The sequence below is a fragment of the Dipodomys spectabilis genome, unplaced genomic scaffold (assembly GCF_019054845.1).
Source record: "Dipodomys spectabilis isolate Male_0828 unplaced genomic scaffold, ASM1905484v1 ptg000024l, whole genome shotgun sequence".
Classification (NCBI taxonomy): domain Eukaryota; kingdom Metazoa; phylum Chordata; class Mammalia; order Rodentia; family Heteromyidae; genus Dipodomys; species Dipodomys spectabilis.
In genome coordinates this window covers 3,725,257-3,739,093 of record NW_024870701.1, presented here as the reverse complement: position 1 = coordinate 3,739,093, position 13,837 = coordinate 3,725,257, and the positions used below count along the sequence as shown (strand labels likewise).

Genomic DNA, 13,837 nt, shown 5'->3' with positions numbered 1-13,837 from the left:
AGGGACTTGGCATGCACTTAGTCCCTCTGTACCAGAGCCGGCAAAGTCAGTCCAGCCAAAGCCGGGGGCTGAGAGTCAAAGCAAGTAGAAAGAAACCAACAAATAGTTGGGGGGAGTCCACATGCTAGGAGTCGCTCTAGGTGAGAAGTGAAGATGAAACGGAATACTTTACCGACTAGCCACGGGCTGACAGATGGGCTGGATGGACAGAAAACAATTAGTGAGTTGAGGATACTCAAAGGGATACCCCACACATGTCTGAGAGATCTTACCTTTTACAAAATTTTCCTGAGACAACAGGGCCAGGGTCTAGATGCATCTCCAAGGTCAAGATGCATCTCCAAGGTCAAGGAATATAGTGTCAGGTTGGGTCATTGTATTTTATGCACTGCCGCTGGGGAGCATGGATGGCAAAGAGGGAGGGGGCTAGCTACGGGGCTCCACAGAATTTCTAGAAGCCAGCTCCACTTAAGAACGTATGTCCCTGAAGACTGCATGTTCCTAGAAAACAGAAGCAAACGGCATTCTGGAAGAGAAACATCTGACGGCTACTAACCTTTAATCGTGCCACAAAGTGAGTGGCCACGTTGAGTTCGGAGGCGGGGTTCCCCAGGATGATCTCGAAGCGGTACTGCAGACCCAGCTTGTCGCGCACCTCCTGCAGCCGCTCCTTGGCCAGCATGGCCAGCTGCACCGAGGGCACCCTTATGATGAGCATGTGGCCCCTCCCACTCTTGGTTTTTCCTGGGGAGCTGATGAGGTCATCTATAATGCTGAGCGTTTCAGGTGTGCTGTGGTCTCGGAGCGACGCCATGGTGGTGAGAGCCATCAGGGCCTCCGAGTACTGCTGGATGAGAAGATAGCAGCGGACGACCATGCTGTGCAATCTGGGGTACCTTCAACAGAACACGGGGAGCCGCACTCAGCCACAGGCAGGCCCGGCTGGAACAGCAAGGCTTGTGCAGTGGAAATCAGATGAACCATTGGGTGGGGGGGAGAGAGGGGGTTAGCTTCAGGAAGACCTGGGGTCCCACATCACTAGGAGAAGTTTCATTGTCAAAGCCTGTTGGGCCAGCTGAAGCACATGTAAAAGGTTTAGGGGTGGTCAGCTGGGCTTCACTTTTCAAAGTGTGGTCTGCAGGCCAGCAGCACTGGAGAGCTTGCTAGCACTACCAGAGCTTCCCCCTACATGGCTGAACTAGGGTCTATAGCTGACTAGGGGCCCTCAGGTAACTCGATGCACATTAAATTCAGAGGCATGCTGGTCCAGGTAGGTTATTTGTTACATGTTTTGTAGTTGTATAAAGGAATTTCAATTCAACGAGTCAGATTATGAGTACAATTCATCTCCATCAATGTTACCCCTTCCATCCTCCTTCCCCAAGGTTAACAGTTGATGGCGTCAAGCTGGATGGTCCCTGGATCCTAACCTCTACTTGGTGCCATTGGATGAGAATGGCAGTATCATGGCCTTATGACATGTAGGTTTACAGTAAAGAAAATGAAGACATTATTGTGGTATCCGTGAAGTATTAAGCATAACAGGTGTTACTGGTTTGAGGTCAGTCCCACAGACAGCAGTAACTGTCCTCTATAAAAAGTGATGTGAAAAAATAAATTGAAGCTGACTGGGAAAAGAGCACCCCCTGGTGGTGTAGCCTCTTATTACTCAGAACCCTCCTTGCTCAAGGGAGAGGAGCAAATCTGAGTCTGGAAGCGGCATTATTCTCCCCTTGCTGGACTTCTAGGTAAAGGGACTGTTTTGCTCTTGTCGGAAGTTTTACCATTACAGAGCAGGTAAAAGAGAAACCACCCATGTAGATGCTCTTTCTGAGGAAGTTAGGCCTGATGACCTGGTAAGTGCAAATAGGTACAGAGGCCCCACTTACAGCATGAAGAGATAGGGACTAGCCAAGAAGATAGATGCCAGGCCCAGGGTTGGCTGAGAAGTTCCTAAACTCTGAAAAGGTAAGGCTGAGTGAAGACATTTTTTTTCTGGATGCCAGCCAGGAGAAGTGTGACCCAACAGTGGGTAGCTAGTGGGGAATGTCACCCTTGTGTCACTTTGTAATTCTATGTAGAATACCACAAGCCCTCCCTCCCACCACCAGCCTTGCACAGTAAAGCTCAGGGTCAAAGGCCTGGCAGAGGCATCAACACTACATGGTTTTGAAGACTTTTGAGGGCAAAGGAATAGAGGTAACTTGTATTCCAGCCACCACTGCCTTTGTGTAACTTATAAGAAGCTATGAGAAATTTAGCTACTTGTCCCAGATCATACAAACAGACAGCTACGGAACTGGGTCTCATTTTATTTAGGTCTCTATAATGTCCTCACATACTGTAAAGTTTTAGTAGGTTGGAGCAAAGTGAAGAAAGCCTTGGTTTCACTAATCCTGGGCTGGTCCTTCCAGCTGCTCAATAAATCATAGCTATTATTAGCCTAGGAACACTATGTTGAAGAAGCATGGATGATCTATGTTTGTGTAGAAAAACTGAAGTTAGAATAAAAGAAAACATTAAAATATAGGCATTTACATTTCACACCCTCAGAGCATTATGTTTCTTTTTTTCAAGTGAATTGTTTCCCTGCTCTGTTTGCATTAAACTACAGATTTCTAATCATTACAAAACTTATAACAGAAGTTTAGGAGATAGTTCCTTAAAACACAAGCTATATATATTTTTTGCCAGTCCTGGGGATTGAATTCAGGGCCTGGACACTGTCCCTGAGTTTCTTTTATTCAAGGCTAACACTCTACCACTTGAGCCACAGCGCCACTTCTGGCGTTTCCTGTTCATGTGGTCCTGAGGAATTGAACCCAGGGCTTCATGCATGCTAGGCAAGCACTCTACCACTAAGCCACATTCCCAGCCCCAAGCTATAAAATTCTGATGTTATGGGGAATAAAGAGGCATCCTAAGCTGGCAGATCAAATGGGTAAAAGTGGTATTTTGAGTTAATATACATTAATAGTAAAAGAGGGCTTTGTTGTGATAATTCCAAGATGTGTATAGTTTGCTCTGAATACGTTCACCCCTGTTCTATTTTCCTCCTTTCAAACAGTTTGTTTGACAGTTTAGTGGGTCTCTCTCTCTCTCTCTCTCTCTCTCTCTCTCTCTATCTATCTATCTATATGTATGTGTTTACACACACACACACACACACTCTCTCTCTCTCTCTCTCTTACATCAACTCCCCCTCCCATACTGTCTCTTTTCTCCATTCCCTCCCATTGATTCCCTCCAAGGTGGGAAACTTTTTTTTTTTTGGGTCCGGTCGTGGGGCCTGAACTCTGGGCCTGGGTGCTGTCCCTCAGCTCTTCAACTCAAGGCTAGCGCTCTACCACTTGAGCCACAGCGCCACTTCCAGCTTTTTTCTTTTTGCTTATGTGGTGCTGAGGAATTGAACCCAGGGCCTTGAGCATGCAAAGCAAGTGCTCTACCACTGAGCCACCTTCCCAGCCCCAAGGTGGGAAACTTTTAAAGGAGAGACTCATGGATGATTTTGGAAATTTAAGATCACATGTTTTGTAGAAGGATTAATGTCATAGTGTCAGTTTTCTCATCCCCAACAGCTGTAGAATATGAGCTCCTTCTCTGAGCTTCTCCTTTTTCCTGAGGCAGCATTACAACTTGCTGGGTGAAATACATCTACTTGTCCTCATTTTTATTTCCCTTGTTTCTTACCAAAATTATAGAGCAGATTATTAAATAGCTGACCCGTGATTGGAATCAGGGTCTCTCTCTCTCTCTCTCTCCCCTCCTCTCTCTTCTTCTCTCCTTTTCTTGGCTTGAACTCAGGGACTGGGCACTGTCCCTGAGCTTTTGTGCTCAGGGCTAGAGCCACAGCTCCACTTTCAGCTTTTGGGTGGTTAATTGAAGATTAGAATCTCACAGAATTTCCTGTCCTGGCTGGCTTTGAACTGTGATCCTCAGCCTGCAAAGTAGCTAGGATTACAGGCATGAAGCACCAAAACTCAGCCTAAAGCCTTATTGGCCATAGTTGATGATCAAATAGTACTAGGGCAGAAGGTAGGATGGGACACTGTTAGATAAAAGGCTTTACATACTCAAGAGTCTATGATTCAGGGTCAGAAATGAAAAAAAAAGTTTCAAAGTTAGACCTGATAAAAGACAGAAGAATTCTGATCTTCAGCCCTCAAGGTCAGGGACTAGAGAAAAGGTGCCGAGAACTGAACATGTTTAGCTGCTTTGATTGCTCCTTAACTTCCTTCTGTCTCTTGATAGAGGTCTCTTTTTAAAAAGTGGTGTTCCATTTTACTGTAGGTCAGTGTTTTCCTTTGTTGGGCTGGGATAGTCATAGAAAACTCATGGGAGTAGAAGGTCATCTTAGGAAAAAGCTATTTATATTTGGCTTTGCATGTCATCTGCATGGGCTCTATCAAACTTGCTATGATGTGAACAGAAAAGCATTTGGCTATTTTCAATCTGCAAGTACAACGAAAGCAAAGGGCAGAAGTCCTTACCTCTCCAAGAGTGTGTTCACCATCTTCTCAAAGGTCTCGTCGCATCTCAAAAGTGGGCTGGTGACCCCCCACTGCAGAGACTTGCTGTACTCGTTCAAGCCGAAGTACAGCTTCTCCTCACAGCCCACATCCTCCTGATTGAAAACACAGGGCAAATCCCCAATAAAGACAGGATACTGTGTGTTGTGGTTTTTATGGGTGTGGGGTGGGGCAGGGTGAAGGGGTAGGCATGAAGAGGTTATTTCCTGGGAGGTAAAAGAAAAACTGTGTTTTGTTATGTGACCTAATACCAAATCTGAATCATCTCTCTTCACTTTGATTGAACTTTATATGTAATTAGCAGAGTGTTGACAAACTCTGTAGGCAAATTATAACTACAGGGATGATTTGTTTTCCTTCTTTTCTCTTTTTGGTTTTGGTTTAGACAGACCTGGACAGATGGCTTCTAACTCCTAATCTTTCCCTACTGGAAGCAGCACTCTATTTGGATATGTTTGATATCCACAGAACTCTGAAAACTCTAAATCTCCTGTTTCAACTTTTCTAACATCATTCAATGACATAACTCATAGAAGTTCATCATTTCAAAAATTAGGTTAAAAATGTAATGTGGCCGAGTGCTGGTAGCTCACGCCTATAATCCTAGCTACTCAAGAGCCTGAGATCTGAGGATCCTGGTTCAAAGCCAGCCCAGGCAGAAAAATCCATGAGACTCTTATCTGCAATAAACCACCAGAAAAGTGGAAGTGGCGCTGTGGCTCAAGTAATAGAGTGCTTGCTTTGAGCTGAAGAGATGAGGGACAGTGCCCAGGCCCAGAGTTCAAGACCCCTCCCCCCCAAAAAATGTGTACCCTTTCTGCCCTCTTTCATGGAATACACAGCATTGGCCCTTCCCCTTTCATGATGACTTAGTCATTGCTACAAAAATAAGCTGCTATTTTGGGAAATGACCCAAGGGTGTCCTCAGAGGATCCTGAGACATGGGACAAGCTGCTTGTCCTTAAAGTAGGAAGAAGCCCCAGAATATTAAATAAGCTTTCATATCTCATGCATCTAGCTTTAGTTTTGTTGTTGCTGATAGTTTTTCTTTTTACATTTTTTTCTCCCCTTCCCTCTTTTCCCGGTATTTTTCTCTCCTTCCTTTTCTTTCTTTTTTTCTTTCTCTTTCTCTCTCCTTCATTTCTCTCCATTCTCTTTCCCTTCCTTCCTTCTCTTTTTCCTCCTTCCCTCTTCCTTCTCCTCCCTCCCTTCCCCTTCCTTCCCTCCTTCTAGCTTTCCTCTTCCCTCCTTCTCTCTCTCTCCCTCCCTCTCTCCTTTCCTCCTCTTCCTCTACATCTCTTATTTCTTTCTCTTTTGAAGTAATGGGATGAACTTAGGGTCTCACCCTGAGTGGTAAGCAGGCACTCATTTGAGCCATGAGCCATGCCTCCAGCACACTTTACTTTTTGTTTGTTTTTCAGATAGGTCTTTAACTTGGCCCAGGTTGGCATCAAATAGAGATCTTCCTGTCTGTCCTTTACTCCTGAGTAGCTGAGATTTGGGCATGCACTCACCATATCCAGCTTGTATTAATATTTCAGTCATATTTTCTTGTCATGTTGTTCATGAATTTTAGTCTCATTCTCCCATTTATTTTACAAAGGAAAAATAAGGCAGCTTTTAAAAGACCAAGAATACAAAAACAAATAAGGCAATCAGGAAGGAAAAAAGCAAGGATAAAAGAAGTAAGACTGCATCAGGAATAAGATCAGTACCCCCAGAAATGTATGCCAGAATGGGGAGCAAAGACAACTATAGTAATACTCAATGTAGCTGGGCGCTGGTGGCTCACGCCTGTTATCCTAGCTACTCAGGAGGCTGAGATCTAAGGATCACGGTTCAAAGTCAGCCCAGGCAAGAAAGTCTGTGAGACTCTTATCTTCAATTAACCACCAGAAAACCAGAAGTGGTACTGTGGTTCAAGTGGTGGAGCACTTGCCTTGAGCTGAAGAGTGTAGGGACAGTGCCCAGGCTCAGAGTTCAAGCCCCATGACTAAAAAAAACAAAACAAAACAAAAACAAAAACAAAAAAGCTCAATGTATGTAAGTGGAAATGGAAGTAGGTAACTTGAGCAGTTGGACGGACAGAGGGGAAAATGATGGAAGGGTGACACTTACCAAGGTGTACTGTACTCATAAATTGGCATGTTGAATTGAAAACCTCTCTACAACTACTTAAAGATAATTTTTAAAAATGCATGTCAGAATTAGGCACCAGTGGATCATGCCTGTAATCCTAGCTGCTCAGGAGGCTGAGATCTGAGGATCATGGTTCAAAGGCAGAAAAGTCTCCATGAGACTCTTATCTTCAATTAACCACTCAAAAACTGGAAGTGGTGCCGTGGTTCAAAGTGGTATAATGCTGGCCTAGAACACCAAGAGGCTCAGGGACAGCACTCAGGCCCTGAGTTCAAGCCCCACAACAGACAAACAAAGAAGGAACAGCATGCCAGTTGTTTTGAAAGACTTTGTTGGAAATGGGCTATACATTTGGTCCCGAGATTTTTCAGCAACCCATCTACAGAACTGTGATTTACAGGGTACATATAAAACACTAACTAACAGCTTTTAATTTTTGTGGCCCCAAACCAGATAATCCTGCTTGTTGGAATTGGGTATTACTTTAGAGTAAGTAGATTTTACAAGAAGACTAGAGGATGTTCTTACAGATTCTGGAGACTTAGAGTACACACTGAGCTTTTAAACCTTGTTTATTTCCTACAGAGTGTATCTGGTGCAGTTTTGAGTCATTTCAGGAACAAGAGTTGTACATCTCTGTTTCCTTCCTCATATGGACTATAGGCACAGTCACATGGAAAAGAATTATCTCTCCTTCTCATCCTGACCGTTTTTTTTTTAAAATCAACTCTTTCTCTGCACCTGTTCCTTTTCCTGATGCTGCATTGTAATTTTCTAGGTAGGATGTATCTATCTGTCCTTATTTCCACCCATAAACACACCCTTTTGGCAAAACTATAAGGCAGATGGTTAAGTGATGTTTTGTGATCAGGTAGAGCCTGGAGGGTCTGGAGAATGAGAACAGCTGAAAAATTAGAAGTGACTAGTTCCTCAATCTGTCATGCTTGCATTCAAGTGGAGCTGTAAGTTTTCAATGTCACTGATTTTGTAATGGAAGTTTATAGGGCCACTCTTTAAAATATAAGTGATGAGAGCTAGAGGCATGGCTCAGGCTGTAGAACATCTACCTAGCAGGTGTGAACACCTGATTTCAAGCTCCAGTAATATCAAATTGAAAAAAAGTTACCAAACTCAGACTAACTTCTGCAATTTTATCCACACACGCTGCTTCCGATATCAGTCCTATTCAATTCAGTCATATTTGAAAAAGATTCCTTAGTGATAAGCTACGGTCCTATGCAGCCTCTCCTGTGCTATGCGAGTGCGTGGAACTACTCCAAGGCAGTCCCATCCGCCCTTCACAGGTCAAGCTTCCTCTATACTTATTTTTTCCAATTAAAGGCATCATCTTCATTTCAAAACTAAAAAATAATTGTGATCATATGTAACTTTCTGAGGATGAAGCATTAGTTTGATTTTTTTTAAACTCTGGGGCTTATTTTTATTTTAGCTCTCATACTTATTTCTGATCATATTTAGTTTCAAGTTCTGCCCTCAGGGGCACTGAGTACAGGATTGATTGGGAGACTCACCACAGTGTCCAGCTGTATCCAGTGAACTTCGTTGCTGGAGCTGATTCGGGACTGCTGGGTCTGTAGTGTGTATGGAAAGGAGCTAACCTGGAGCACCAGGAGGTTGAAAGCTTCCAGAACTTCTCTGCAATTAATGACTCTATCTGCCAACCCATGACTGGGTTCACCATGGGACAGAGTGCCTGAAATGACACTGTGGAAACAGTGAAGGTCATATTAATACCTCCTCATTTCATTGATTGGATGCAGAAACCTACGCCAACACAGAGATGTTTAAGTTCTTATTTTTCTAGCTCTTCAAAATGGAGAGAAGATAAAAATCAAAATGTGATGTGGGAGCCAAACATGAGGTATGCCTATGATCCTAGCACCTGGGAGCTTGGAGTTCAAGACCAAGTCTGGGTAACACACTGAGAAGTCATCTCAAAAACCAAACAAAAAATATAATTTGGAAGGCAAATCTTTACCTTCCTTCTTAACACTTTTTTTTGACAGATTTCAAGGATTGTTCCTCCTCCAACCCCCCTTTTCAGTTTGTTCTGATCTACCTCAAAGGACAAGCACTTAACATGAATTTAACATATAGTTAACATGAAGTTTAACATGAAGTTAACATGTAGTTAACATGAATTGCTTTACTTTGAAAGTTCAAATGAGAGAGGGAGCTTCTGATGAAAATGTGATGAGTAGACCTATGTCTTCACAGTGTTCCAAGGCTCCCCAGCACAAAGGAAGGCTCCTTCCTGTATTGGATTCTAGACTGGGATGAGGGAGACCTCCCCCTTCTATGACTGTACCAAGACTTATATTTCTGAAGCTTTATTTCTGCTCTGCCCAGTTCAGATAGACAAGGATGTCATAAAGACTCAAAAATAAAAAAAAAAAAAAAAGGAATCCTTGTTGTTGTGTGTATGCTGGTACTTAACTTTTTTTCTTAAGGCTTTTTTGCTACCACTTGAGTCACATTTCTACTTCTGTCTTTTTGCTGGTTAATTAGAGATAAGAGGCTCACAGACTTTCCTGTCCAAAGCTGGCTTTAGACTATGATCCTCAGATCTCAGCATCCTGAGTAGCTAAGATTATCGGTGTGAGCTACCAGTGCCCAGCTAAGAATAATCTTGATTATACAAAGACATCCAGTGTACATTCTCAGCAATACCAAAGAAGAGGCATGTAAAGTCACCAAGCTGTTTCTACTCATAGAACACTAAGACAGACATATGCAAAAACATTCCCTGCTTTCTGTTTCTCCCTCTCTTCTTTTTATTTAATATTCCTTTTAAATCTAACAAGTTATGAAAGGTCCTTCTTAATCTACTTCTAGATTTTAAATTGAAGAGTATCAAACACATTTTAGCTTCTAAATAGGTGTTTCTGTCATCCTGACATTTCTATTAAGTCCAAAAAAGTTCCAGTTCATCCCTAACTTCGAAGAAAGGAAAATCTGCAAATGCGCAAGGATGCCCTAAATTTCCACTACATGTCAAGCTCAGTGGGTATTTGCTACTCTCCTTTAAAAAATGATTTTCCTTTTGGTTCATAAGAACAAAGATAGCCCTTACCAGATAATTACAATTTTGTCAGGGAGTAAAACTGGCCTCCTTATACCAATATATGGTTCTTTCATTAATAAGTCCATGGAAAAAATGGGGGTTTTGTTTGTTTGTTTAAACTGGAAAACTAGGGAAGGAGGGAAGGTTTCAGATGTGTTCTCAGACCATTAAAGTGGCATTTCTTTTGCTGTTAAAGGTCAAAGGGAAGAGATAAAGGCCAGGAAAAAGGAGAAGTGAAGAAAAAAGGAGAGCTAGGGAGGAAAGCAGGAAGCATGTTTTCCTTCTGGAGCCCTCTGAAGCAAGTGAGTTCCACGATGCTCTGAAAGGCCATAGTTTCAACAGAAGTTTCTAAATGTCCCAGAGTATAATTTTAAAAATTAACAAGGAAGAGGAAGTGCAGGCACAAGGAAAGATTAAGAAAAAGTTACCAGGAGGCAGATGCCAAATGTAAGGTTCCCCAACCTTCACATCACTGCTCTAAAGGATTTCCTTAGTAAGTAACAACTACTCCTATAGAAGAAACACAGTGTTTGCTCACACGGAAGCAATCACCTCGTTAGCTCCACATGGGAGTTGTCATGAACTAGTACAAACAGTGTGTACGGGTTCTGTTTCACCCTCCTCATAAAAACGTCAAACTTGCTTTGAATCTCATTGTCCAGACGAACAACATATTTCTCTGCTCTCTGATGAGCTGTTCCATTTTCCTCCAGTCCCAGGTCTACAAGGACACCTGTTAAGAAGAAAAGTTTCACTTTTACACATTTTACATGAACACACATGTACACACACACATACACACACACACACACACACACACACACACACACACACACACACACACAGGAGATAAACTTTTGCTCAGTGCTGACTGATACTGGAACTACAGAGATTTACAGAATAGCATGCTTTTCTTTTTTATGTTCCTTACCATAGTTCTAAAGAGAAAATACCAGATTTTCTTTACCTGAGAATGTTCCTCCCAGCATCTCATCACCTGACAAAGAACATTCTGATCCACAAAGTCAAAAGCAGTTGAAACTAGGAGACTTCTGTTTAATTCAGTTCTATTTATAGGTAAAGTGATAATGTTGCTGGCTATCACAGATCATTGGGAATAAATTAAGGTCTGGTCTACAGTTCTTGACCAAATTAATATAACCACATAATCCTTCCTTAGCAACAAAATGTTTATAAGGAAGAGAAATATGAAGTCCAAAGATGCCGTATTAGGTTATGTGAGATGAGATTTTGAGCTTCTTTAGTAGTGTTGTGGGGTTTAGTAATTTTGAATACTTTAGTAGTATTTTATTCTCACAATACTGGAGTTTGAACTTAAAAGCCTTGCTAGGCAAGTGCTCTACTACTTGAGCCATTCCACCAGTTCCTTTTTGCATGCAGGGTTATGTTTTGGCTAGTGTCTTGCTTTATGCCCAGACAAGTCTAGACCTCAGTCCTTCTATTTGTACTTCCCCACAATGCTGAGGTGATGGCTATGCCACCCCACTCAGCCATTATGCTTCCCAGATAGCTTAGGAAGACAGGTATGTGCTACTGTGCCTGACTAGTTGAGATGAAGTCTCTTGAAGATTTGTTTTCTTTTTTGCTTGGCTAGCTTCAAACTATGATCATCTCGTCTCTACTTCCCAAGTACCTAGGATTTTCAGGCTTTAGCCACTATGCCCAACTCTTCTTTCCTTCCCTCCCTCCCTTTCTCCCTCTTTTCTTCCTTCCTCCCTTCACACACACACACATTCTCTCTTTCTCTCTCTCTCTGAATTTCTATGATTGCAAGATTTTCATAAGGTTAGGAAGTGGAACTTCAGTGTGGAAGCTCTGTTTAAAATAACATTATTTCTATACACAGACATCTACAACAGTTCTAGGTGCATAGAGCTGTTGATAGGCTAATTAACACACCAGATCCTCCTTTGAAATGAAGACCCTCTTGTGAATTATGTTGATTTAACTTTGTTAGTCTAGCTTCTCTTTTAAGATACCATAACTACAGGCAATTAACAACTAGAACCTAAATGGCATAATAGAAAAAGACTAAACCATTTTTACTATATAAAAACCCATTATAGGGCTGGGAAGGTGGCTCAGTGGTAGAGTGCTTGCCTTGCATGCATGAGGCCCTGGGTTCGATTCCTTAGCACCACATAAGCAAAAAGAAAAAAGCTGGAAGTGGTGCTGTGGCTCAAGTGGTAGAGCACTAGCGTTGAGCTGAAGAGCTGAGGGACAGTGCCCAGGCTCAGAGTTCAGGCCCCACGACCAGACCCAAAAACAAAACAAAACAAAACAAAAAACTGCATTATAGTCAGATGCTGGCGGCTCGAGCCTATAATCCTAGCTACTCAGGTTTTTTCTGGAAGAGTCTTGCTTACAACACTCAGTGAACATTCTGAAGCTATTTATTGATCATCTACTAAGTGTCAAGTAACCATCAGGTACTGAGCTAGCCCTGGGAATTCAGGGGGGAACAGGATGAAGGCTAATCTCATGGAGTTTATGACTGAGAAGATAATGTCTTAGGTGGCAAACAAATCCTGCAGTGTAGAGGAACCCAGCAGAAGTGAAGAGAGTATCTACTCAATCTCTAGGGGTATTTTTATCCCTAAAATGGGGAGAGTAACACCAGCTGAGAATCTCAAAATAAGTAGTGTGAGTTATGGCATCCTATCAAGGAAGGATCATAAATTTAAAAAAAGAAAAAACTATACCTATTTATAATGAAGAGTCAACAACATTCTAAACAAATGAGATAAAGATGAACAGTATGGCTGTGATAGGTCAATCCACACATGTCCTCAATGGACAGAGTCCCAAGAATTTAAAGGTCATTCTTTTAGGTATAATATGGTATATTAGTCTATAGCTAGACAGCTATCTGGAGGAGAACAGGCAGGTTGAGAGGTATTTGCTTTATTTCTTTTTTTTCTTTCTTTCTTTTCTTTTCTTTTTTTTTTTGTTGGTCGTGGGCCTTGAACTCTGGGCCTGGGTGCTTTATTTCTGATTGGACATTTTTAGTAAATCATCCTTACCTCTAAATTTTATTTTAGGCATGCTTTTTAGGTTTTGTTTCTTTCCTGGATATGAAAGTGATACTCATTTTGGAAAACTGGAAAATATAGATCTATATTTAAAATACAAATCATACATGTAATATTTTAATGTAAAATAAGCTATTACTTACATTCTCCATTCCAATGTGTTTTCTTTCTTTTTCCTTTAGGTGGTGTTGGGGTTTGAATAGGGCCTTGAGTTTCTATGGCTTGTTTGGCAATTGCTCTACAACTTGAGCTAAATAATTCCAAGAATTATTTAGAAATGGAGGCTAGTGGACGTTTCTGCCTAGGTTGATAGTGTTGGAAATAACTCATAGGATACAATAAATGTGACCTGTCCTGATGAAAAATAGAGCCAGAGAAACAGCTTTTCTTATAGAATCATACTCCAACTAGTATATGTAAAGAAAATGACAATTGCAGAATTACCATTATGCAAATGCCATGATAATGTCTGGACAAGATCCACTGATGGATGCAAAAATTAGTAGTTGAAGAATTGAGAAGAAACAAGGTATTTAGCATAGTTGGCATAGTCACAAAATATTTTCATAAGATTTTTTAAAAACCAATTACAAAGATGGAACTGGAAATTACAATTATAATGGAAATATCTGGGAGGGTGAAATGAAAAATTTTAAGGTAAATGTTAAAAAACAAAACATATCAACATCATCTGATGCACTCCCCAAAGCGACACAGAGAGGATGCACAATCACTTTGTGATTCTCTCACCTCAAAATATACAACCTCTGGAAACACCATTCTTAGTCTGGGAGGTGTTACACAAAACAATTGACTGGCATTTACTTCTTTCTTGAAGATACAAGGAAAGAATGAAGAAATATCATAGATTGAAGAATACGAAGAGGACATAGTAAGCATGCTAGATGGTTTTGAGCACACTGTAAAGACAGGTAAAGGAGAGGCAACTCCAAAACCCTACCTGACAGACACATCCAAATGTCCTACATACTTGAAGGTCTCTGCTCTTGGGCAAAATTGATTTCTGGAAC

The 13,837-nt window shown here is 41.6% G+C and overlaps 1 protein-coding gene across 1 annotated transcript in view; it reads right to left on the bottom strand.

Annotated features, from left to right (window-relative positions):
* Greb1l (GREB1 like retinoic acid receptor coactivator) overlaps positions 1-13,837 on the bottom strand; it is a 252,701-nt gene that overhangs the window by 27,775 nt on the left and 211,089 nt on the right. Inside the window, exons 17-20 of the mRNA XM_042675277.1 lie at positions 10,306-10,486; positions 8,201-8,393; positions 4,491-4,624; positions 557-896 (exon numbers count right to left, since the gene is read on the bottom strand). Of these exons, the coding sequence (XP_042531211.1) occupies positions 557-896; positions 4,491-4,624; positions 8,201-8,393; positions 10,306-10,486 (848 nt within the window). The remainder of the gene's footprint in view (positions 1-556; positions 897-4,490; positions 4,625-8,200; positions 8,394-10,305; positions 10,487-13,837) is intronic.